The sequence below is a fragment of the Mus caroli genome, unplaced genomic scaffold (assembly GCF_978045245.1).
Source record: "Mus caroli unplaced genomic scaffold, Mus_caroli_1 scaffold_2, whole genome shotgun sequence".
In the NCBI taxonomy this organism is placed as follows: domain Eukaryota; kingdom Metazoa; phylum Chordata; class Mammalia; order Rodentia; family Muridae; genus Mus; species Mus caroli.
In genome coordinates, this window is record NW_028227257.1 from 69,987,411 (window position 1) to 70,013,161 (window position 25,751).

Sequence of the window (25,751 nt, forward strand, 5' to 3'; positions counted from 1 at the left end):
TGGGGTCACCCTCCTCCTAAGTTTCTTCCAGCTTTCCCCTAATTCAACCTATTTGTTCCATTTTATTATTTGATGTTACCTTGGTTTTGTTTGTTTGTTTGTTTGTGTTTTGTAGTTTTGTAATATGGTCTCATATAGGACAGGAAACCCTCTCAAATCCATTCTGTAACCAATTCTTGATCCTCTGGCTCCATTTTAAAATCTTTAATTCCAAGTACTTGGCGCTATGTTCATTTTTGTTCAGTTTTCAACTAAAGAATCATGAATAATTCTTAGACTACATAGAAAAGAGAATCACCAACAGCCAGACACATGGATTGAAGCTTGCCTTCTACTTAGCCTGTCTTCCGACTGTCTTCATGAAAAAGGAAAAGTGTTCTCTTTCTGTAGGCCTACTTCTATATATTAGAATATACTGTGTGTGAGGTCACCCTGGAGGTAGGGAAAGAACCCAGAGGCTTGTGCTTAGCCAGTGGGAGTAGGTTTATGTAGAAAAGGATAATTCTACCACTACATAACATATTCCTGCTATGAACCAGAAAACTGCATACCTGGTCCGGTGCTGAAATAACACGAGAAGTCCAAGGGTCACAATCCTTGAAGTGGGAGTACATGATCAAGCCAGAGAAGACAGCACACGACACAATTATCCAGAGACCCAACAAGTTAAAGTACAAGGCACTAGAAGAAAAGACATGAGCAACTGTTCTGACACATTGCAGCTCAGCAAAGACTGAAGGGCACACTTCAAAGGACTCATTCTCCAGCCTCCAGGAAGCATTACAGTTTACAACTTCACATTAAATGGGTCATCACAGATTTTAGAATAATTGCCAAATATGAATAAGTAAAGATTTTAGATGAATTTTCCTTTGAATAAGAGTTTTCAACCAGATTGCAATGTGTGTGGTATATGACCTATTTTTTGTATAAAATTTTACATAATGATTATTCCCATTATATAACTTTAAGTAATTTCCTGCTAGTCAATTAATGAAGCTGTCAAAAAAAGCAAACTTATATTTTAAAAAATGTTCTTCCAGGGAGATAATAGTAAGATAACTTAAAAATAGAGGAGTATTGGTTACAGTTGTTTTGGAGATGAGAGCAGATAAAAGTTAAAGTCAAGTATTTTAGATACAACAGAAAAAATCAACAAAAGGAAGATCATCTTAAACATTATTTGCAGAAATTAACTTTATTCTACAGCACACATGCACAATTTCAGATGGGTGCTTTTTCAAGATACTATATATTACTTTACTTTCATGTACGCATTTGACTGTCAAGATTTTACTCACATTCTTAATCTCATGGAAGACTTAAAAGTAGGCAGGCTTTACATTGTGCTGATAAAATTAAAAATCTCAATGTGACGACTCATACTGGCCCTTTTTGTTTGTTTTAATTCCCTCAGGATTAGAAGATGATTCCACATTTAAATGTAAGGATATACATTTCTTTCATGGCGGCCATGGCATGCAGTTTGAGTTACATAAAAAAATATATGTATGTGTATACATGCTCACATCCATACATTCTTCCAGTATTTGGGTGTCTGTACGTTTTTGCACAAACATGGGGTAATGGCCTTCCTTAAACATTGTGTTGTTTAATAAATGATAACTCTTAACAAATAAGATATGTTATCCTTGGTGTTTTGGTAAAAAAAAAATGATGAGAAACTTAAACTTCCTAACATCCATTTATTAATTTGTTAAGAAACAGAAATTAAATATTACTTTCACAAGAGAAAGTAACATCTAGGCATATGGTAATTATCTATTGTACTAACATTTTAAGAGGCAGAGGAGAAACAGTTTTGAACCTAGAAGTTTGTGGCTATTCTGGAATAAATAGAAATCCTATTTCAAAACTAAATAAGAATATTAAAGGGAAAAGAGAATGTTATTATTTATTTCACCAAAAGATTATTCTCTTTATAGATATATTTGACTCTAGGTCATCTAAAAGCAGGTTTTTATTTAAATTTGAATTTTAAATGAATTTTAAGATCAAAGCCACATGTATTTTTCATCATTTCATGTATATGATAAAGTGATGACCATGTGTTTGGAAAGCTGATTTAATATAATTTACTGTAACAAAATTTTCATACATCACTGGTGGCTTGATAGAATACTAGGTGATATATCTGGTCTCTTCAATTTTAATTTAAAAATATACATATAGTGATGTGTTAGTTCCCACTGTAGAATTAAACTTACAAATGGTTGAGTTATTTTGAGACAATTCTATGTCTCATACAGTGGAAATAAATTTATATTGAAAATATTTTAAAATTGTGTGAAGAAGTACTCCAAATGACTAGACTAGGGTCAGGAATCTTGAGGAGGATCTCTGAGATTGAAATGGAGTGAAATTTGGGGATTTCTGATTGCTGTATAAAATAAAATGTCTTGCTTTCTCTCTTGCAAGTGGGCTGTTCTGGATTTTTTTGCTGGAACCTAGAAAATGTAACTGTGCCTATTCTCATATTCTGCAATAAATTGTCCCTGTGAGAGCTGCAGCAGCCACAGACACATGCCTTACATTTTATACTTCCTAAATCTCTCCTTAGAAATCCTAAGTTTAGCTAGTTGTGTTAAAGAATCCTGAAGCAGAGAGTTAGACATAGAGGGAACTTAACTTTGGTTGATTTGTGAAGCTTGATTTGTTCCATTTTCCTAAGTATCTACATTTAGGGAAACAGAAGCTTAAGGCAAACCTGTGAGAAGACGGTAAGCAACTCAGAGAACTAGGACTTCGCATAGGGATGAACAAGCAAGGCGGTTATGTAGCTTTAATCAATAGCATGTGTTCTTTGCTTTCTTCTGTGTTCGTACTGTAAAAGCTTCATGCCTGTATCCCCTCGGTGGTGCCACAAGAGATATTTGAAATGAAGCTGCCTGATTCATCAGTTACCATTTTTTGAAATTAACTATTTAAAATATCAAAACATGTCTCAAATTACCTAACACATACAAAATAAGCTACAGCTGAAGATAACACACAATGAATCAAAAATGACCAGGGCTATCTTTCCATAGAGACTATAAGCAAGAATCATGATTTGTTCCTCTTCCTTACTCAGTGCACCTAATCTAGCCTATTTAGTTCTCAGTAAATAAAGACAAAAATTAATCGAGAGAAAAGCCAAACAGAGTATGCTGAAGTGGAAATAGTTACGTCTGACTAAAATAGTTGTGGGAATGGCTGTACAAATACTTGCTACATGAGCATGTAGCCCTGCTTGGATTCTAGCACTCATGTGAAAAGCAAGACATGGCTGTCCATGCACTCTGGGGCTGGGTAAGCACAGACATAAGAGTATTACTGGGCTTCCAGTCTAACTCCAGGACCAAGGAAGGTCATGTCTCAAAACAGTAAGACCTGGAGGGGCCTGATGGCATATGCCTTTAGCCCAACACTCAGGAGGTACAAATAGGCAGATCTCTGTGAGTTTGAGGCTAGCTTGGTGTGCAGAGTGAATTTCAGGACATCTAGAGCTATCTATAGAAACCCTGTATCAAAAGAGTAACAAACAAACAAGAAATTGAGATGATGAGTGATGAAGCATGCATCCAACTTCCTCCTCTAGCTTCCACATTTACCCACTAACCCTCAACACATACTTTCATACACATACATACATACATAAATATATATACATGCATACATACACACATACATACATACATACATATATATACACATACATACATGTTCACACACACACATACACACTCAAACACACACATACATACAATTGCATACAAAGACTTTGAACAGAATAGATAAATATCTTATTTTTCTCTTTCACATGCATGAGTTCTTTAATGACTCACTAAGGTAAAAGATAACATAGAAAATTTTTTCTCAATCAACAACTTACAGCTTAGCATGCTTTTCTGTTTTGCAAGAGATGCATCTCTGGATGGTTGATTGGTTCACTCCGTAGACTCCAAGCCAAGTAAAAGTTCCTCCTATTGTAATTGTCCAAAAAGTGTGCCGTCTGAGAGGATCTACATCAAAGCTAGGACACAGAAAGAAGGCAATAACAGAGATATTTTTAATACCCTGCTTATATCACTTTATAAAGCCATGTAATTAAATTTTATAAAGCATAAAAAAATAGCGTTGAACGTACTCAACAATGTGTAGCCGGGATCCGTTTCGTGCTTTTTCTAACACGTTGTTGAAGCCACCAACATGATTTGATCCTTGGATGAGGACTGTTAAGAAGCCCACAATCATGACAACCATCTGAAATGCATCTGTCCACACCACTGCTTTTAAACCTCCCTGAAATGGGAAGAATGGTACAAGTTATTGAAAAAGGGATTTGTAACCCCTTCAACTCATATAGTTTCCCCACCACTGAATCACATAGGAACTCATTCTGACCTGTTACTGAGCATCTTTTAAAGGGCAAGTCCTGGTTAAATATGGTGATATAATGTTGAGAGAAGAAGACAGGACCTCATGAAAAAAACTCTATGAGTTTTTAAGGTTAGTGGTAGAATTGGAAATTAAGAATAAATACAAATTTTTACTTAAAAGTGGGAGAAGGGTAATGAAAGACTAGTTACTTTTGATAAATACAGTAGAGTCATGACTTGGTCTGAGGAAATAGCCGTTAGGGTAAATTCTGAAGAATAAATAAAAATGTATGAGATTCAGAACACAAATTAAGAAGGGAAAAGAAATGTAGGTTTCTGAGGAAATGAGAGAACTCTGGGAGATACAGGTGTGAGGTGTGGATAGACCAAAAGGAACATTGGTAAATTTTCTGGATGTCAGAATGGATATATTTAGACAAGACCATTTAAATGATGCCCCCAAAAGCAAAGAGAGCCCTTAGAATGAGATTTGTTTCACAGTAGCCATTGGTCAGCTACTGTAATTACAAGGTTGCAGTAGAATAGAAAGCTCCAAGTTATTATTGATATCCAAGATAATCAATGGTTTGAAGCAGAGCAGAAAAGGAAAAAAAGTCTCTGGTTTTGAAAGCTATTCCAGAGATAAGATTCTCATAGTGCACTAAATACAGATGAGGAAGAAATGAAAGAATTCAGTACAAAACACACAGGCCCAGCTGGACAAATTTAGAGTTTTAATGTAACTAGTGGCAGCACATTTGGAAACTGTGAGACAGAGTGAATCAGAGACAGAGAGACAGAGTCATAGAGAGACAGAAGACAAAAACAGGGACACACACAGCAAACAACTAAGAAGGAATAAGTATCCGTTTCTACATATATGTGGGGTGAGGAGTGTTAAAAGCAGCATGGCAATTAGACAGGCAATCACACCAGAGTTTCAGAAAGTTTAATCAAATAGTTAAGTTCACCATAATTATTAGGCAAGAGATTAAAGCGGTGACTATACCAAACCTGCCTCCCTTGTAGAGGAGGGGGCAGGAAGAAAACAATGTCCATATTCCTCTTCAGGAGTCCTAAATTAACTGAGAAATTAACTGAGACTAGGCTTTTGTTCTTTTCTTTCTGAGTTTCAAAATTTCCACAAATGATTCTAATATAGAGTTCTTGCTGAAAGCACATGGGCAGAAAGAAGGAGAAAAATGGGAGCTTGCTGTAGCATTCCATCACTGAATCCCCTAGGACCATCATGAACATGGCAAAGGCAATTAGGGAAAATTTAAATGAAGTGGCATATAAAGGTGTTTTGTAAGTGAGTAAGTGCCAGTAAAATGAAAGGAGGTAATATTTTTAACACTAAAAAATGGAATTATCATTCTGTTACTCCTCCAGAGTGTCAGTAACTTCTATGAAAAGTTGACATATTTATCTTTAGTTTCAGAGATACTGGAGTTGCCCACCATTTGCTTGGTAATTAAAATTAAACCATAATCTTAATCATTGAAGTCTCTGCTAAAAGCATTATATTTGCATATAGTTTTGAAATAATGTTTTGAAGAACAATAAATCCCCCCCATGATCACATACACATCTCCAGTATAGCACTATCTTGATTGTCTTTAAAGATGCCAAACCCAATAAGCATGGTAACACATGCCTTTAATCCCAGCATTTGGGATGCCAAGGCAGACAGATCTCTGAGTTTGAGGCCAGCTTAGTCTACGTAGCGAGTTCCAGGATACAGTGCAAATAGTGAATCTCTGTCTCAAAAAACAGAAACACAGATGTTAATCCTTTCTGAGTCAAACCTCAGTTTTTCAGATGAAATATTAAAGACTTACGTTTTCAGAGCATACTTATCATTCATTTTTGTGCCCTCCTCCCAGCCTTGAGCAGGCTGCTCAGACCTGATTTGCCACAGTTGCTAGCCCACCTATGGTGGAGTCTTCCAACCTATGTAAAGTCTTTTGTCCTGTCACATCTGCAGCTTTCCTCCAAGATGCCACTACCTGCTGAGAGGCTGAAACTGTTTTCCTGACACTATCCTGACAAAGCAGGGATCCTGACAAAGTGATGAGATCCTGGCATGGTGGAGGATGGGTCCCCCCCAACCCCCTTATAAGCTCAGACTCATAAGTAAACATTGGCCTTGATCAGAACTTTGTCTTGGCTCATTATTTCTCTTACAGCCTTTCCCATCCAAAACCCCATCTTTCCTTTCAGGAACCCAGGAACCCATGGCCACTGACAGCTACAAGTTGTATAAGATTCTGCACATAACTGAGCACCAGCTGGCAATCCAATAGAACAGACTCAAATGTCCTCTCCCTCCCTCCCTTTTTCTATCCATCCTTACCTCCCTATCTTCTCTCTCTCTCTCTCTCTCTCTCTCTCTCTCTCTCTCTCTCTCTCTCTCTCTCTCTCTCTCTCTCTCTCTCTCTCTCCCTCCATCCCTTCCTCCCTCCCTCCCTCCCTCCCTCTCACTATATTTAATTAATGTAATTGCACTGACTCCTAAACTGCAAATGATCTGGATAGCAGGAATCACTTTTAAAAGCTCTTCCATTGATTAATTCCCAAGTGTGGATCATCCACAAGATCAAAGAATAAAGAGAGTATAATAAAGAAAGTCACTGCTGGATAAATAGTTTGTTGGTGAGGCACTGTCACTCTTGCCTGGCTAGATAGAAAAGAGATGGAACAGAGGTTTGGTGGGGTAAGGATAGATGAGGGACTTGGATACAGCTAATGAAAGAATTTCAACTCCACACTAACTAGCTTGTTATTCTGTGAATGGTTGAAAGCAATAATTTGATCATGAATAAATGCTGGTTTTAGGCATACAGACTGTGTGAGAAAGACTGGAAGCACAGAGCTGGTTCAGTGTATGACTGTTTTTGGTTCTTTACACAGTGACTACTGAAACATAAAGACTTATTCCTACTTACTTTTAAGCATTTCTTATTCTGTCAATACTTACTTTCCTGTTCTCTTGTGTAGATACATTGAGATACTTTATTTAAACTCCACTTTCTCATTTTGACTGTTTTATTACATAGATGCTCTTGAAATTTTCTCCCCCATTCATTAATGACAAATTTTCAACAATTCAATAGTGCTCCAAATTCAAGATTTTTGAAAGCTTTAAATCTGATTTCTGTCTTCCTCACTCACATGTTATCGTTTAATACTTTGTGGGGTGCATTATTTAAACCCATAGTTATATATAGCAACTATTATATTTTTCATATTTTATGTTACAAATAATAATTAGAAATTTAATAATGTTACTTATAAACTACATTAAAACAACAATTATCAAGTGCCAAAACTTCAGAAACATTTGCATTAAGTGCATAGGTAAAGAAGTGCTTCACATTTCAGAGTCTTACAGATTTGAGAATGTTCATACAAAGTTTATGATAGAGTTGCTAGTAGCACTAATGTACAACATCTGAGATGCTCTAAAGTTTAAAGAATTTTCAGCATCCTCAATAAGTGTCAGATTTGTGTGGTACTTTGGACTTTTGGATTAGACTCATTCAGGCTATATTTCCTATCTCCTCATAAACTACACTACTTAAGCCAGTCAGTGTATCCCCTTCCCTTCACAGCATTTCCTTTGTATTATTCCTAGGGGGTGATTTGTTAGTTGTAAAGACTCAGATTAACTGATACTCAAAGATAGCTTTCTTGGGAACTTAACTATAATTTGAGAGGTGCTTTCTCTCCATCATTGAACATACTATTCCTGTTTCTAGCTATAATAAATAATAAAAGTTGCCAAGACATCTGCCTGCATAGCTTCTTTCTACATCATCAGCTTTATTTTAGGTCTTCCTTGTGTATATTATTCAGTGCTTTCACTAGAGATGTCTAGAGAGGGACTTTTCTTCTCGTCTTTAAAGACATACTAAACTTGTAGATTTCTACCTTTTATCAGTTCTATAGAACTTGAAATATACTTTTTGTAAATATTGTCTTTTCTCCATTCTTGGTATATTCTCCTCCTAGACTCCAATTGAACATAAATTAAATATTATTTTGTTATCAATATATCTTCATTTCTTTTCTTTCATTCATCATCTTTCTGAATGTACACTGTTATTTCTTCATATATATATCTTCCAAGATGAAAATCATCTCTTCAAATAAATCCAATTTGTTGTAATAGTTGTAAATGTGTGGCAGAACCTTTTCCATATGAATAAAGATTTCAGGGAACCAATCACTGGGCAGAGGAGTTAAACTTAAAATGGCTTATGAATTAGCATGTTAGGTGCTGAGCCCAGCAATTGAGTTACCTGCTAATTCTGAACTAATTTGTGTGGTGTTTTCCTTCACGCGGACACTCAGCTGGGTTCCAGAGAGAAAGGTACTGCGGCAAAGCATGGGTTTGCAGGAAATACACCCCAAAAGGTTGTGGGAATTTGGAAGCATGTGGTAACAACCCACAAGTGGGAACTTAGCAAGCTGGATGGTGAGATTTCAGGGCTACAGATCAGATCGTCTCCAGAGCATAAAAATAGGCCAGTGCCTTGCCAGTGATAGAGTGGACTGCCTTTTTAATATTTCACGCTACATAACATAGCCATTCATGATATACTTATAGTAAATTCTTACTAATACAGTACATCACTGTACTATATACTACGTGATATATACTACATGATACACTAATACTTTATTATACTAGTTTATGCATATCTGTTCCTTATTCGACAACTTGCAATTCAGTATTGGCATTCCTTAGAGGTTAAATCTTGTTTGAGGTTTTACTGTTCCTCATTCTTGGTATTTTCATCTATTTCTGATGATATTTTACCTTAGGATTTTAATTGGATGATTTTATAGTGCTAACCTGGATTTATTCTCCATAGAATAAATATAGAATACTATATTTGCATTGAACAACACAAAATGAGTTTTTAAACTCAGTAACTTCAGATCCCTCAAAAGACCTAAACTTAGTAAGAAAGTCCCAACCTCACGTACATTGACAGGATTCCAAAACTCATTAATATAATAAAGACACACTTATGAGATTGCCCTCCAGGAAGCCTGATGCTTCTTGTCCAAACACTACACACACTTTGCAAATATTAGTTCTGATTATCACACATTTAAATTATTTTTATATTACATTGTTTTGTTACTTATAAGTGGGTGGGCATGGTGGGAGATTTCCCTGGGGAGCTACGGTTTTCTGTGCAATCTCAGTTGCACATCTAAAAGTTATGCTAGAGTCTAGTTGCTTTTCTATTAGAGCAACAAACTTGTCATACCTGGTCAAATTAGACAGAGAAGGTGCCTCTTCTAAATCAAAGTATGAAGATGTATGTGATAAAGATAAGTGTTTCAATGTTGAGAAATATTAAGTTATGCAGTGTATATGTTACAAAGGGTATATGATCTGAGCATTTTGCAAAATACATGTATAGCCAGCTATAATGTGTCAATTATTTTTCTTTGCTCTGGCAGATAGACAATGTACCTAACTGGTAATAACTGGTAAAGTATAGCAGTAAATTATACAATGATTCAGCAGAATAAAATCTTTTAATTGTGTGAAGTAGATACAAAGTAAGTGCACATTAACTACTTATTTATCTCAATTAATTGCCACAAATATATAAAATTCTATCGGTACCACACTGCTTACTTGAGAACTGAGAATTTTTATAATCAAAATATTAAATGTAATCTATAAGTAAAAGACAAAATAGTCACAGAACCTTCAGAATTATTAAATGACAGCTGTCCTTGATCATTCATATACATGTATTTTTATTATTTTTCTTATAGTATCCAAAGAAATTTAATGTTATAATTTTTAAGTGTTCTTAAGTATAATTTTTTTTCAGAGCTTATAAAGGGTCACTTATCTTTTGGTTAAGGAGATATTTCAGATATTTCTCTCACTAAATTATCTCTCAGTAATCATTATTTTCTTGATGTCAATTGTTTTATTCTTCTGAATAAAACTATTATTTTATGATTTTAATAGGTTGTTTTATAGGCTTAATTGGATTTTTCTCCAGACACGTTCTCTCTCCTTTTTTTTTTTTACATTGCATGAATCAAGGTAAGTTATGAAACATAAGTCACTTCAGATTCCTGCCATGACCCAAGGTTAGTAAGACAGTCCTACCCTAAGCTGCTACCCACAGAGGCCCCAAAACAATAAAGTTTTATTTGTTCTAAATGAACAAATTCTCTTTATAATAGATACTACAAAGACTTTTAAGGAAAATAATAGTGACTTCCTCAAGAAATTATGACAGATAAGGCAATATACTGCTTTCATTTAGTTTTAGAATAGCAATTTCCTCCATCATTAGATAGCTTCTGGTTGGAAATGTATCTTTATCCCATTTTAGAAAGTAGTTTATACTAGTTTTTTTTTAAGCTCTGTACATACCAAACTACAGTAGAATGTGCAAACGATTCCTGTTGCAAACACAGAGGCCCATAGATTAAAACCAGTCACTACAAAAGAAGAAAAGTCATTACAAAACAGTAAAGGAAACTTCTCTACAAAAAATAACAGCAGATTTGACCTCCTCTGATTCTGTAGCTTAGATCCTAGGCCCTGGTTTGTTGTTGCTTTTAGTTAATTTTAAGAACTAGTACTTCCCAGTTCAATTACTGTCACTGTTATGCTCCTTCAATATAGGAGCTGTCAGTGAGAAAAGTACCTTTTGTGTTGCTATTTTTCCTTTATTTTTATTTCCAGGATTCTATTATCTCAAAAGGGTTGTATACATATCAATGTAGTCATAGACACCTTTTACTCTTATGATGAGATCTTCTGCTTTATGAACTCATATTCAACACAGAAGACATATGGAGAACTTATAAATGTACAATAGCAAATCTGACATCATTTCAAATACTTTCAAATACTGGAAAGCAAAACTGAAACACCTAAACAAACCACATGCAACTGAACTGTGTGTTTATAAGCAAGAAGATTTGTAAAGCAAAATCTAGTAATAGTTTTATACTATTTTCAGTATTGAGTACACTTTTAGAGCTCCACATATATAGTGACCTCTAGAGTATATCCCCCACAAGGTATCAGATATATATTTTCAAAGCTGAGAATTCAGAAATTTTGAGATGAAGTACGCCCAGTGACTCACCTTGGTTGAGAGCCAGAGCAGGGGCGTAGACCACGACTCCAGTATAGAGAATCTGTTTAGACACAGAAACAGACAGAAAGTTGGAGGAGGAGAAGGAAGCCTGACTAGAAAGTTCTTTGTTGGCTTTAATCATTTTTTGTTCCAGGTTTTATATTTTTTAATTTTTTATTAGAAATAAATTCTTGTCTCATACTTCCCAAGGACAGTTTCCTCTCCCTCCATCCCTCCCATCTCCTTCCTGCCTCCTGTCTCCCCTAGATCCACTCATCCTCCATTTTCTTTTCAGAAAAGAACAGGACTCCAAAAGATGACAGCCAAAAAGGGCAAAACAAGATATAATAAGACAGAGCAAAAGCCCTCATATAGAGGCTGGACAAGGTAACCCAATAGGAAGAACCCCAAAAGAAGGTAAAAAAAATCAGAAATACACCTCTTCTTCCTGTTAGAAGTCCCACTAAAACACCAAGCTAACAGTCATAACATATATGCAGAGAACCTGATCCAGACCCTCGTGGGCCATGCTTGCAATTGCTTCACTGGTAGTTAACTTTCATTTTATTTTAAGCTGAATTCCATTATCTAAAACTATGTGTATATGAATCCCAAGTGAGTCCCATGGCTTCAAATTGCAAATATCTGGTCCAAAAAATAATGCTTTTTACCTATTGGTTGTCTAGTGTCAAATTGTCAGCCTTAAAGCATACAAACAAGTAGCTTTATATGGATTGAACAGGTTATATTTAGTAATATATATGTATATACATGAGCATATATGATCGGCATGTGTACTGGCTAGTTTTGTGTCAACTTGACACAGCTGGAGTTATCACAAAGAAAGGAGCTTCAGTTGAGGAAATGCCTCCATGAGATCCAACTGTAAGGCATTTTCTCAATTAGTGATCAAAGGGAAAAGGCCCCTTGTGGGTGGTGCCATCTCTGGGCTGGTAGTCTTGGGTTCTATAAGAGATCAGGATAAACACCCAGGGAAAACAAGCCACTAAAGAACATCCCTCCATGGCTTCTGCATCAGCTCCTCCTTTCAGACCTGCTTGAGTTCCAGTCCTGACTTCCTTGGTGATGAACAGCAGTAGGGAAGGGTAAGCCGAATAAACCCTTTCCTCTTCAACTTGCTTCTTGGTCATGATGTTTGTGCAGGAATAGAAACCCTGACTAAGACAGCATGCAATCACAATTAATGGGGAAAAAAAGGAGACCATAAATTTGAAAGAGAGCAGGATAGCTCTCCCTCAAACGGGAGGGTTTGGAAGGAAGAAAGGGATGGGAGAAATGTTATATTTAAATTGTAGACTCAAAAAAAATAATAAAAATAAGACTGATTGAGATAGAAACCCTATATTGTATTTTATATACTCACTATTTAATGAAATAGTGGTAATAGCCAAAAGAGAAAGGTATTACTTGCCTCCTCTTTCTTAGACAAATCCTTCAGGCAAAGGCAGAAGTTTAGGTTCTCTTGTAACAGAACATACTTGGAGAGTAGAAGTAGGAAGAAGCTTGTGTGTGTTTAGCTTAAAGAATCTAAAGCCCACAAGGAGAAGCAGCTCATCAGAGACAAGCAGGCATGTTAATGAAAATCTCTTTTTTTTTTTGATTAAAATACCATTTAATTAAAACATCAACAAAAAGCATTAGTTTTTCCTTCAGGAAACTTGTCACTTCTTTGTTTATACTTTTCTCCAGATTTTGCTCGTTTCTTTTATTTTCTTTCTTTTTTTTATTAGGTATTTTCCTCAATTACATTTCCAATGCTATCCAAAAAGTCCCCAATAAACTCCCCCCCCAGTGCCCCACCCACCCACCCCCACCGCTTGGCCCTGGCATTCCCCTGTACTGGGGCATATAAAGTTGGCAAGTCCAATGGGCCTCTCTTTCCAGTGATGGCCAACTAGGCCATCTTTTGATACAAATGCAGCTAGAGTCAAGAGCTCTGGGGTACTGGTTAGTTCATAATAATGTTCCACCTATGGGGTTGCAGTTCCCTTTAGCTCCTTGGGTACTTTCTCTAGCTCCTCCATTGGGGGCCCTGTGATCCATCCAATAGCTGACTGTGAGCATCCACTTCTGTGTTTGCTAGGCCCCGGCATTGTCTCACAAGAGACAGCTATATCTGGGTCCTTTCAGCAAAATCTTGCTAGTGTATGCAATGGTGTCAGCATTTGGAAGCTGATTATGGGATGGATCCCTGGATATGGCAGTCTTTAGATGGTCCATCCTTTCTTCACAGCTCCAAATTTTATCTCTGTAACTCTTTCCATGGGTGTTTTGTTCCCAATTCCAAGAAGGGGCACAGTGTCCACACTTTGGTCTTCGTTCTTCTTGAGTTTCATGCCTTTAACAAATTGTATCTTATATCTTGAGTATCCTAAGTTTTTGGGCTAATATCCACTTATCAGTGAGTACATATTGTGTGTGTTCCTTTGTGAATATGTTACCTCACTCAGGATGATGCCCTCCAGATCCATCCATTTCCTAGGAATTTCATAAATTCATTCCTTTTAATAGCTGAGTAGTACTCCATTATGTAAATGTACCACATTTTCTGTATCCATTCCTCTGTTGAGGGGCATCTGGGTTCTTTCCAGCTTCTGGCTATTATAAATAAGGCTGCTATGAACATAGTGGAGCATGTGTCCTTCTTACCGGTTGGAACATCTTCTGGATATATGCCCAGGAGAGGTATTGCTGGATCCTCTGGTAGTATAATGTCCAATTTTCTGAGGAACCACCAAACTGATTTCCAGAGTGGTTGTACCAGCTTGAAATCCCACCAACAATGAAGGAGTGTTCCTCTTTCTCCACATTATCGCCAGCATCTGCTGTCACCTGAATTTTTCATCTTAGCCATTCTGACTGGTGTGAGGTGAAATCTCAGGGTTGTTTTGAGTTGCATTTCCCTGATGATTAAGGATGTTGAACATTTTTTCAGGTGCTTCTCTGCCATTCAGTATTCCTCAGGTGAGAATTCTTTGTTCAGTTCTGAGCCCCATTTTTAACGGGGTTATTTGATTTTCTGGAGTCCACCTTCTTGAGTTCTTTATATATATTGTATATTAGTCCCCTATCTAATTTAGGATAGGTAAAGATCCTTTCTCAATCTGTTGGTGGTCTTTTTGTCTTCTTGACAGTGTCTTTTGCCTTGCAGAAGCTTGGCAACTTTATGAGGTCCCATTTATAGATTCTCGATCTTACAGCACAAGTCTTTGCTGTTCTATTCAGGAATTTTTCCCCTGTACCCATATCTTCGAGGCTTTTTCCTACTTTCTCCTCTATAAGTTTCAGTGTCTCTGGTTTTATGTGGAGTTCCTTAATCCACTTAGATTTGACCTTAGTACAAGGAGATAGGAATGGATCAATTCGCATTCTTCTACATGATAACCGCCAGTTGTGCCAGCACCATTTGTTGAAAATGCTGTCTTTTTTCCACTGGATGGTTTTTGCTCACTTGTCAAAGATCAAGTGACCATAGGTATGTGGGTTGATCTCAGGGTCTTCAATTCTGTTCCATTGGTCTACTTGTCTGTCGTTATACCAGTACAATGCAGTTTTTATCACAACTGCTCTGTAGTACAGCTTTAGGTCAGGCATGGTGATTCCACCAGAGGTTCTTTTATCCTTGAGAAGAGTTTTTGCTATTGTTCCAGATGAATTTGCAGATTGCCCTTTCTAATTCGTTGAAGAATTGAGTTGGAATTTTGATGGGGATTGCATTGAATCTATAGATTGCTTTTGGTAAGATAGCCGTTTTTACAATGTTGATCCTGCCAATCCATGAGCATGGGAGGTCTTTCCATCTTATGAGATCTTCTTTAATTTCTTTCTTCAGGGACTTGAAGTTCTTGTCATACAGATCTTTCACTTCCTTAGTTACAGTCACACCAAGGTATTTTATATTATTTGTGACTATTGAGAAGGGTGTTGTTTCCTAATTTCCTTCTCTGCCTGTTTATCCATTGTGTACAGAAAGGCCATTGACTTGCTTGAGTTAATTTTATATCCAGCTACTGCACCAAAGCTATTTATCAGGCTTAGGAGTTCTCTGGTGGAATTTTTAGGGTCACTTACATATACTATCATATCATCTGCAAAAAGCGATATTTTGATTCTTCTTTTCTGATTTGTATCCCCTTGATCTCCTTTTGTTGTCTAATTGCTCTGGCTAGGACTTCAAGTACAATGTTGAATAGGTAGGGAGAGAGTAGGCAGCCTTGTCTAGTCCCTGATTTTAGTGGGATTTCTTCCAGCTTCTCACCATTTACTTTGATGTTGGCTACTGGTTTGCTGTAGATTGCTTTTATCATGTTTAGGCATGGGCCTTGAATTCCTGATTTTTCCAAGACTTTTATCATGAATGGGTGTTGGATTTTGTCAAATGCTTTCTCAGCATCTAACGAGATGATCATGTGGTTTTTGTCTTGGAGTTTGTTTATATAATGGATTACATTGATGGATTTTCGTATATTGAACCATACTTGCATCCCTGGGATGAAACCTACTTGGTCAGGATGGATGATTATTTTGATATGTTCTTGAATTCGGTTAGCGAGAACTTTATTGAGGATTTTTGCATCAATATTCATAAGGGAAATTGGTCTTAAGTTCTCTATCTTTGTTGGGTCTTTATGTGGTTTAGGTATCAGAGTAATTGTGGCTTCATAGAATGAGTTGGGTAGAGTACCTTCTGATTCTATTTTGTGGAATAGTTTGTGAAGAACTGGGATTAGATCTTCTTTGATGGTTTGATAGACCTCTGCACTAAACCCATCTGGTCCTGGGCTTTTTTGGTTGGGAGATTATTAATGACTGCTTCTATTTCTTTAGGGGATATGGGACTGTTTAAATCATTAACCTGATCTTGATTTAACTTTGGTACCTGGTATCTGTCTAGAAACTTGTCCATTTCATCCAGGTTCTCCAGTTTTGTTGAGTATAGCCTTTTGTAGAAGGATCTGATGGTGTTTTGGATTTCTTCAGGGTCTGTTGTTATGTCTCCCTTTTCATTTCTGATTTTGTTAATTAGAATACTTTCCCTATGCCCTCTAGTGAGTCTGGCTAAGGGTTTATCTATCTTGTTGATTTTCTCAAAGAACCAGCTCCTCGATTGGTTGATTCTTTGATTAGTTCTTCTTGTTCTTGTTTCCACTTGGTTGATTTCACCCCTGAGTTTGATTATTTCTTGCCATCTACTCCTCTTGGGTGAATTTGCTTCCTTTCGTTCTAGAGCTTTTAGGTGTGTTGTCAAGCTGCTAATGTGTGCTCTCTCTAGTTTCTTTTTGGAGGTATTCAGAGCTATGAGTTTTCCTCTTAGAAATACTTTCAATGTGTCCCATAAGTTTGGGTATGTTGTGGCTTCATTTTCATTAAACTCCAGAAAGTCCTTAATTTTCTTTATTCCTTCCTTGACCAAGGTATCATTGAGAAGAGTGTTGTTTAGTTTCCACGTGTGTGTTGGCTTTCTATTATTTATTTTGTTATTGAAGATCAGTCTTAGTCCATGGTGATCTGATAGGATGCATGGGACAATTTCAATATTTTTGTATATGTTGAGGCTTGTTTTGTGACCAGTTATGTGGTCAGTTTTGGAGAAAGTACCTTAAGGTGCTGAGAAGAAGGTATATCCTTTTGTTTTAGGATAAAATGTTCTGTAGATATCTGTCAGATCCAATTGTTTCATAACCTCTGTTAGTTTCACTGTGTCCCTGTTTAGTTTCTGCTTCCATGATCTGTCCATTGGTGAAAGTGGTGTGTTGAAATCTCCCACTATTATTGTGTAAGGTGCAATGTGTGCTTTGAGCTTTACTAAAGTTTCTTTAATGAATGTTGCTGCCCTTGTATTTGGAGCATAGATATTCAGAATTGATAGTTCCTCTTGGAGGATTTTACTTTGATGAGAATGAAGTGCCCTTCCTTGTCTTTTTTGATGAATTTGGCTTGGAAGTCAATATTATCAGATATTATAATGGCTACTCCTGTTTGTTTCTTTCTACCATTTGCTTGGAAAATTGTTTTCCAGCCTTTCATTCTGAGATAGTGTCTATCTTTTTCTCTGAGATGAGTTTCCTGTAAGCAGCAAAATGTTGGGTCCTGTTTCTGTAGCCAGTCTGTTAGTCTATGTCTTTTTATTGGAGAGTTGAGTCCATTGATATTAAGAGATATTAGGGAGAAGTAATTGTTGCTTCCTTTTATTTTTCTTGTTAGAGTTGGTGTTCTGTTCTTGTGGCTGTCTTCTTTTAGGTTTGTTGAGGGATTACCTTCTTGCTTTTTCTATGACGTGGTTTCCGTCCTTGTATTCGTTTTTTTCTGCTATTATCCTTTGAAGGACTGGATTTGTGGAAAGATAATGTGTGAATTTGGTTTTGTCGTGGAATACTTTGGTTTCTCCATCTATGGTAATTGAGAGTTTGGCTGGGTATAGTAGCCTGGGCTGGAAATTGTGTTCTCTTAGTTTCTGTATAACATCTGTCCAGGCCCTTCTGGCTTTCATAGTCTGGTGAAAAATCCAGTGTAATTCTGATAGGCTTGCCTTTATATGTTACTTGACCTTTTTCCCTTACTGCTTTTAGTATTCTATCTTTATTTAGTGCATTTGTTGTTCTGATTATTATGTGTCGGAACGAATTTCTTTTCTGGTCCAGTCTATTTGGAGATCTGTAAGCTTCTTGTATGTTCATGGGCATCTCTTTGTTTAGGTTTGGGAAGTTTTCTTCTATAATTTTGTTGAAGATATTTGCTGGTCCTTTGAGTTGAAAATCTTCATTCTCATCTACTCCTATTATCCGTAGGTTTGGTCTTCTCATTTTGTCCTGGATTTCCTGGATGTTTTGAGTTAGGATCTTTTTGGATTTTGTATTTTCTTTGATTGCCATGCCGATGTTCTCTATGGAGTCTTCTGCACCTGAGATTCTCTCTTCCATCTCTTGTATTCTGTTGCTGATGCTGGTATCTATGGTTCCAGATTTCTTTCCTAGGGTTTCTATCTCCAGTGTTGCCTCAATTTGGGTTTTCTTCATTGTCTCTACTTCCCTTTTTAGGTCTTGGATGGTTTTATTCAATTCCATCACCTGTTTGGTCTGGTTTTCCTGCAATTCTTTAAGGGATTTTTGTGCTTCCTCTTTAATGTCTTCTACCTGTTTAGCAGTGTTCTCCTGCAATTCTTTAAGGGATTTTTGTGCTTCCTCTTTAATGTCTTCTACCTGTTTAGCAGTGTTCTCCTGTATTTCTTTAAGTGTGTTATTAAAGTCCTTCTTGATGTCCTCTACCATCATCATGAGATATGCTTTTAGATCCCGGTCTAGCTTCTCCGGTGTGTTGGGGTGCCCTGGACTGGGTGAAGTGGGAGTGCTGGGTTCTGATGATGGTGAGTGGTCTTGGTTTCTGTTAGTAAGATTATTACGTTTACCTTTCGCCATCTGGTAATCTCTGGGGCTAGTTGTTATCATTGTCACTGTTTAAAGATTGGAGCAGACGCTGTGTTCCACTCACCAGAAGTCTCAAGATCCTGTGGCGGGTGTCGTGGGTAGCTGGCGGGTGTCAGCTGACCCCGCACCCCAGCCACCCTGGTGCTGGTCAGACAGGAAGAGCAAAAATCTCTTAACATCAAAGGACTTGATTCCCCCAATAAAAAGACATATACTAACAAACTGGCTACACAAACAAGACCCAACATTTTGCTGCTTACAGGAAACTCATCTCAGAGAAAAAGATAGACACTACCTCAGAATGAAAGGCTGGAAACCAATTTTCCAAGCAAATGGTAGAAAGAAACAAGCTGGAGTAGCAATTCTAATATCTAATAAGATTGACTTCCAACCCAAAGTCATCAAAAAAGACAAGGAGAGGCACTTCATACACATCAAAGGTAAAATCCTCCAAGAGGAACTATCAATTCTGAATATCTATGCTCCAAATACAAGGGCAGCCACATTCATTAAAGAAACTTTAGTAAAGCTCAAATCACACATTGCACCTCACACAATAATAGTGGGAGACTTCAACACACCACTTTCACCAATGGACGGATCATGGAAACAGAAACTAAACAGAGACACAGTGAAACTAACAGAAGTTATGAAACAATTGGATCTGACAGATATATATAGAACATTTTATCCTAAAACAAAAGGATATACCTTCTTCTCAGCACCTCATGGTACCTTCTCCAAAATTGACCACATAATTGGTCAAAAAAGAAGCCTGAACAGATACAAAAATATTGAAATTGTCCCATGCACCCTATCAGATCACCATGGACTAAGGCTGATCTTCAATAGCAAAATAAATAATAGAAAGCCAACATTCACGTGGAAACTGAACAACACTCTTCTCAATGATACCTCGGTAAAGGAAGGAATAAAGAAAGAAATTAAGGACTTTTTAGAGTTCAGTGAAAATGAAGCCACAACATACCCAAACTTATGGGACACAATGAAAGCATTTCTAAGAGGAAAACTCATAGCTCAGAGTGCCTCCAAAAAGAAACTAGAGAGAGCACACATTAGCAGCTTGACAACACACCTAAAAGTTCTAGAACAAAAGGAAGGAAATTCACCCAAGAGGAGTAGACGGCAGGAAATAATCAAACTCAGGGGCGAAATCAACCAAGTGGAAACAAGAAGAACTAATCAAAGAATCAACCAATCGAGGAGCTGGTTCTTTGAGAAAATCAACAAGATAGATAAACCCTTAGCCAGACTCACTAGAGGGCACAGGGACATCATTCTAATTAACAAAATCAGAAATGAAATGGGAGACATAACAACAAATCCTGAAGAAATCCAAAACACCATCAGATCCTTCTACAAAAGGCTATATTCAACAAAACTGGAGAACCTGGATGAAATGGACACGTTTCTAGACAGATACCAGGTACCAAAGTTGAATCAAGATAAGGGTAATGATCTAAACAGCCCTATATCCCCCACAGAAATAGAAGCAGTCACTAATAGTCTCCCAACCAATAAAAGCCCAGGACCAGATGGGTTTAGTGCAGAGTTCTATCAGACCTTTAAAGAAGATCTAATCCCAGTTCTTCACAAACTATTCCACAAAATAGAAACAGGAGGTACTCTACCAAACTCATTCTATGAAGCCACAATTACTCTGATACCTAAACCACAAAAAGACCCAAAAAAGATAGAGAACTTCAGACCAATATCCCTTATGAATATTGATGCAAAAATCCTCAATAAAGTTCTTGCTAACCAAATCCAAGAACACGTCAAAACTATCATCCATCCTGACCAACTAGGTTTCATCCCAGGGATGCATGGATGGTTCAATATACGGAAATTCATCAAAGTAATACAGTATATAAAAAAAACACAAAGACAAAAACCACATGATCATCTCATTAGATGCTGAGAAAGCATTTGACAAAATCCAACACCCATTCATGATAAAAGTCTTGGAAAGATCAGGAATTCAAGGCCCATACCTAAACATGATAAAAGCAATCTACAGCAAACCAGTAGCCAACATCAAAGTGAATGGTGAGAAGCTTGAAGCAATCCCTCTAAAATCAGGGACTAGACAAGGCTGTCCACACTCTCCCTACCTATTCAACATTTTACTTGAAGTCTTAGCCAGAGCAATTAGACAACAAAAGGAGATCAAGGGGATACAAATTGGAAAGGAAGAAGTTGAGGTCAAAATATCACTTTTTGCAGATGATATGTTAGTATATATAAGTGACCCTAAAAATTACACCAGAGAACTCCTAAACTGATAAACAGCTTCAATGAAGTAGCTGGATGTAAAATTAACTCAAACAAGTCAATGGCCTTTCTGTACACAAAGGATAAACAGGCTGAGAAAGAAATTAGGGAAACAAAACCCTTCTCAATAGTCACAAATAATATATAATACCTTGGCGTGACTCTAACTAAGGAAGTGAAAGATCTATATGATAAGAACTTCATGTCTCTGAAGAAAGAAATTAAAGAAGATCTCAGAGGATGGAAAGATCTCCCACGTTCATGGATTGGCAGGATCAATATAGTAAAAATGGCTATCTTGCCAAAAGCAATTTACAGATTCAATGCAATCCCCATCAAAATTCCAACTCAATTCTTCAACGAATTAGAAAGGGCAATCGGCAGATTCATCTGGAATAACAAAAAACCTAGGATAGCAAAAACTCTTCTCAAGGATAAAAGAACCTCTGGTGGGATCACCATGCCTGACCTAAAGCTGTACTATAGAGCAATTGTGATAAAAACTGCATGGTACTGGTATAGCAACAGACAAGTAGACCAATGGAACAGAATTGAAGACCCAAAGATGTACCCAAACATGTATGGTCACTTGATCTTTGACAAGGGGGCTAAAGACATCCAGTGGAAAAAAGACAGCATTTTCAACAAATGGTGCTGGCACAACTGGCTGTTATCATGTAGAAGATTGCGAATTGATCCATTTCTATCTCCTTGTACTAAGGTCAAATCTAAGTGGATTAAGGAACTCCACATAAAACCCGAGAAACTGAAACTTATAGAGGAGGAAGTAGGGGAAAGCCTCATAGATATGGGTACAGGGGGAAAATTCCTGAATAGACAGCAATGGCTTGTGCTGTAAGATCGAGAATCAATAAATGGGACCTCATAAAATTGCAAAGCTTCTGCAAGGCAAAAGACACCATCAATAAGACAAAAAGACCACCAACAGATTGGGAAAGGATCTTTCCCTATCCCAAATCAGATAGGGGACTAATATCCAATATATATAAAGAACTCAAGAAGGTGGACTCCAGAAAATCAAATAACCCCATTAAAAATGGGGCTCAGAACTGAACAAAGAATTCTCAGCTGAGGAATACCGAATGGCAGAGAAGCACCTGAAAAAAATGTTCAACATCCTTAATCATCAGGGAAATAAATATCAAAACAACCCTGAGATTTCACCTCACACCAGTCAGAATGGCTAAGATGAAAAATTCAGGTGACAGCAGATGCTGGCAAGGATGTGCAGAAAGAGGAACACTCCTCCATTGTTGGTGGGATTGCAAGCTTGTACAACCACTCTGGAAATCAGTCTGGCGGTTCCTCAGAAAATTGGACATAGTACTACCGGAGGATCCAGTAACACCTCTCCTGGGCATATATCCAGAAGATGTCCCAACCGGAAGAAGGACATATGCTCCACTATGTTCATAAAAGCCTTATTTATAATAGACAGAAGCTGGAAAGAACCCTGATGCCCCTCAACAGAGGAATGGATACAGAAAATGTGGTACATTTACACAATGGAGTACTACTCAGCTATTAAAAAGAATGAATTTATGAAATTCCTAGGCAAATCGATGGACCTGGAGGGCATCATCCTGAGTGAGCTAACCCAATCACAAAGGAACACACACAATATGTACTCACTGATAAGTGGATATTAGCCGAGAAACTTAGGAAACCCAAGATATAAGATACAATTTGCTAAACGCATGAAACTCAAGAAAAACAAAGACCAAAGTGTGGACACTTTGCCTCTTCTTAGAATTGGGAACAAAACACCCATGGAAGGAGTTACAGAGACAAAATTTGGAGCTGTGACTAAAGGATGGACCATCTAGTTATTGCTATATGCAGGGATCCATCCCAGAATCAGCTTTCAAACATTGACACCATTGCATACACTAGCAAGATTTTGCTGAAAGGACCCAGATATAGCTGCCTCTTGTGAAACTATGCTGGGGCCTAGCAAACACAGAAGTGGATACTCACAGTCAGCTATTGAATGGACCACAGGGCCCCCAATAGAGGAGCTAGAGAAAGTACCCAAGGAGCTAAAGGGGTCTGCAACCCTATAGGTGGAACAACAATATGAACTAACCAGTACCCCGGAGCTCATGTCTCTAGCTGCATATGTATCAAAAGATGGCCTAGTAGGCCATCAGTGGAAAGAGAGGCCCATTGGACATGCAAACTTTATATGCCCCAATACAGGGGAAAGCCAGGGCCAAAAAGGGGGAGTGGGTGGCAAGGGGAATGGGGGGTGGGTGGCTATGGGGGACTTTTGGGATAGCATTGGAAATGTAAATGGGAAAAATACCTAATTTATTAAAAAAAAAAAAGAAAATCACTACAGTGGAGACAAAGGACTTATAGAAAAGCAGGCATTTCTGAAGTGACTCAACTTATTGGTTTTAAAATTAAGCCAGGCAAAGTAGTGCATGTCTGATCACAGGACTTGTGATACAGGAGCAGAACTTCCAGCATGAGTTACATAGGTAGAACATGTCTCACAATGAAAACAACTTATCAGACCATTCCATAATCAAGTCTTAAAATTTTAGATAATGAAATAATTTTGAAGAAAATTGTTTGCCATCTGGCCTCTAAAAATTTGGTTTTGATATATGTTATGTTTGTTTTGAGGAAAGGTCTCACTTGTAGCCCTGGTTAGCCTTACTCTCATTATAAAACAGAGTGTCTAGGAATTCGGGGAGATCCATCTGTATCTGCTTCTCAAATGCTGAGATTAAATGCCTAAGCTATTATAACCAGCTTACAATTTATTACTAGTTGTTAGTCTGGAAATAAGCAATATATGTTGGGTAGATTTATCTCAAGGTAATTACACATCTTAATCTGATAGAGGGCTAAGAAATATATACACAAAAAGTTAGACTACAGAAAAACAAATAAATCTATTAAAAAAATAGGGTACAGGGCTAAACAAAGTATTCTTAACTGAGGAATACCGAATGGCCAAGAAGCACCTGAAAAAATCTTCAACATCCTTAGTCATCAGGGAAATGCAAATCAAAACAACCTTGAGATTCCACCTTACACTAGTCAGAATAGCTAAGATCAAAAACTCAGATGACAGCAGATGCTTGTGAGGATGTGGAGAAAGAGGAACACTCCTCCTCCATTGCTGGTGGTACTGCAAGCTGGTACAACCACTCAAGAAATCAGTTTGGCGGTTCCTCATAAAATTGGACATAGTACTACCTGAGGACCCAGCAATACCATTCCTGGGCATATACCCAGAAGATGATCCAACAGGTAATAAGGACACATACTCCACTATGTTCATAGCAGCCTTATTTATAATAGCCAGAAGCTTGAAAGAATCCACATGTCCCTCAACAGAGGAATGGATACAGAAAATATGGTACATTTACACAATGGAGTACTACTCAAATATTAAAAACAATGAATTTATGAAATTCTTAACAAATGGATGGATCTGGGGGATATTACCCTGAGTGAGGTAATCCAATCACAAAAGAACACACATGATATGCATTTACTGATAAGTGGATATTATCCCAGAAGCTTGGAATACCCAAGATACAATTTGCAAAACATATGAAACTCAAGAAGAAAGAAGACCAAAATGTGGATACTTCGATCCTTCTCAGAAGGGCAAATAAAATATCCATGGAAGGAGTTACAGAGACAAAGTTCGGAGCTGAGGCGGAAGGAATGACCATCCAGAGACTCTCCCACATGGGGGTTCATCCCATAAACAACCACCAAAACCAGACACTATTGTGGATGCCAACAAGAGCTTGATGACAGGAGCCTTATATAGCTATCTCCTGAGAGGTTATGCTAGTGCCTCACAAATACAGAAGTGGATGCTCACAGATATCCATTGGACAGTGCACAGGGTCCCCAATGAAGGAGCTAGAGAAAGTACCCAAGGAGCTGAAAGAGTTTGCAGTTCCATAGGAGGAACAACAATATGAACTAACCAGTACCTCCAGAGCTCTCTGGGACTTAATCATCAACCAAAGAAAACACATGGTGGGACTCGTAACTCTAGCTGCATATGTAGCAGAGGATGGCCTAGTTGGTCATTAATGGGAGGAGAGGCCCTTGGGCCTGTGAAGGTTCTATGCCCCCCTATAGGGGAATGCCAGGGCCAGGAAGTCGGAGAGAATGAGTTGGTGAGCAGGGGAAAGGGGTAGGGGAGAGGGAGGTTTCAGAGGGGAAGCTAAGAAAGGGGATAACATTTGAAATGTAAATAAAGAAAATATCTAATTTTAAAAGTGTTATCTTTAGAAAAAAGTAGTAACCTCTTAGAAAGAAACTTATCCTTTCATTGAGATCATTTCCCCACGAATAAACAGCTGTAACTGTATTTTTGCATCTTCACTTTCCAACCCTTCCACAACCCTTACTCCTCACCGTCTGCACGATGTAGATAATGGTTGCTGCATATCGAACTGGCTTGTTGAATCGTAGCTGTAAATACTAGAAAACAG

At 37.5% G+C, this 25,751-nt stretch overlaps 1 protein-coding gene across 2 annotated transcripts in view; it reads right to left on the reverse strand.

Moving 5' to 3' along the window:
* Positions 1-25,751, reverse strand: part of Slc5a12 (solute carrier family 5 member 12) — a 61,759-nt gene that overhangs the window by 28,186 nt on the left and 7,822 nt on the right. For both annotated transcript variants that reach the window (XM_029474257.2, XM_021155925.3), the window contains exons 2-7: positions 25,675-25,740; positions 11,528-11,579; positions 10,804-10,871; positions 4,151-4,305; positions 3,896-4,036; positions 552-681 (exon numbers count right to left, since the gene is read on the reverse strand). In XM_029474257.2, the coding sequence (XP_029330117.1) occupies positions 552-681; positions 3,896-4,036; positions 4,151-4,305; positions 10,804-10,871; positions 11,528-11,579; positions 25,675-25,740 (612 nt within the window). The remainder of the gene's footprint in view (positions 1-551; positions 682-3,895; positions 4,037-4,150; positions 4,306-10,803; positions 10,872-11,527; positions 11,580-25,674; positions 25,741-25,751) is intronic.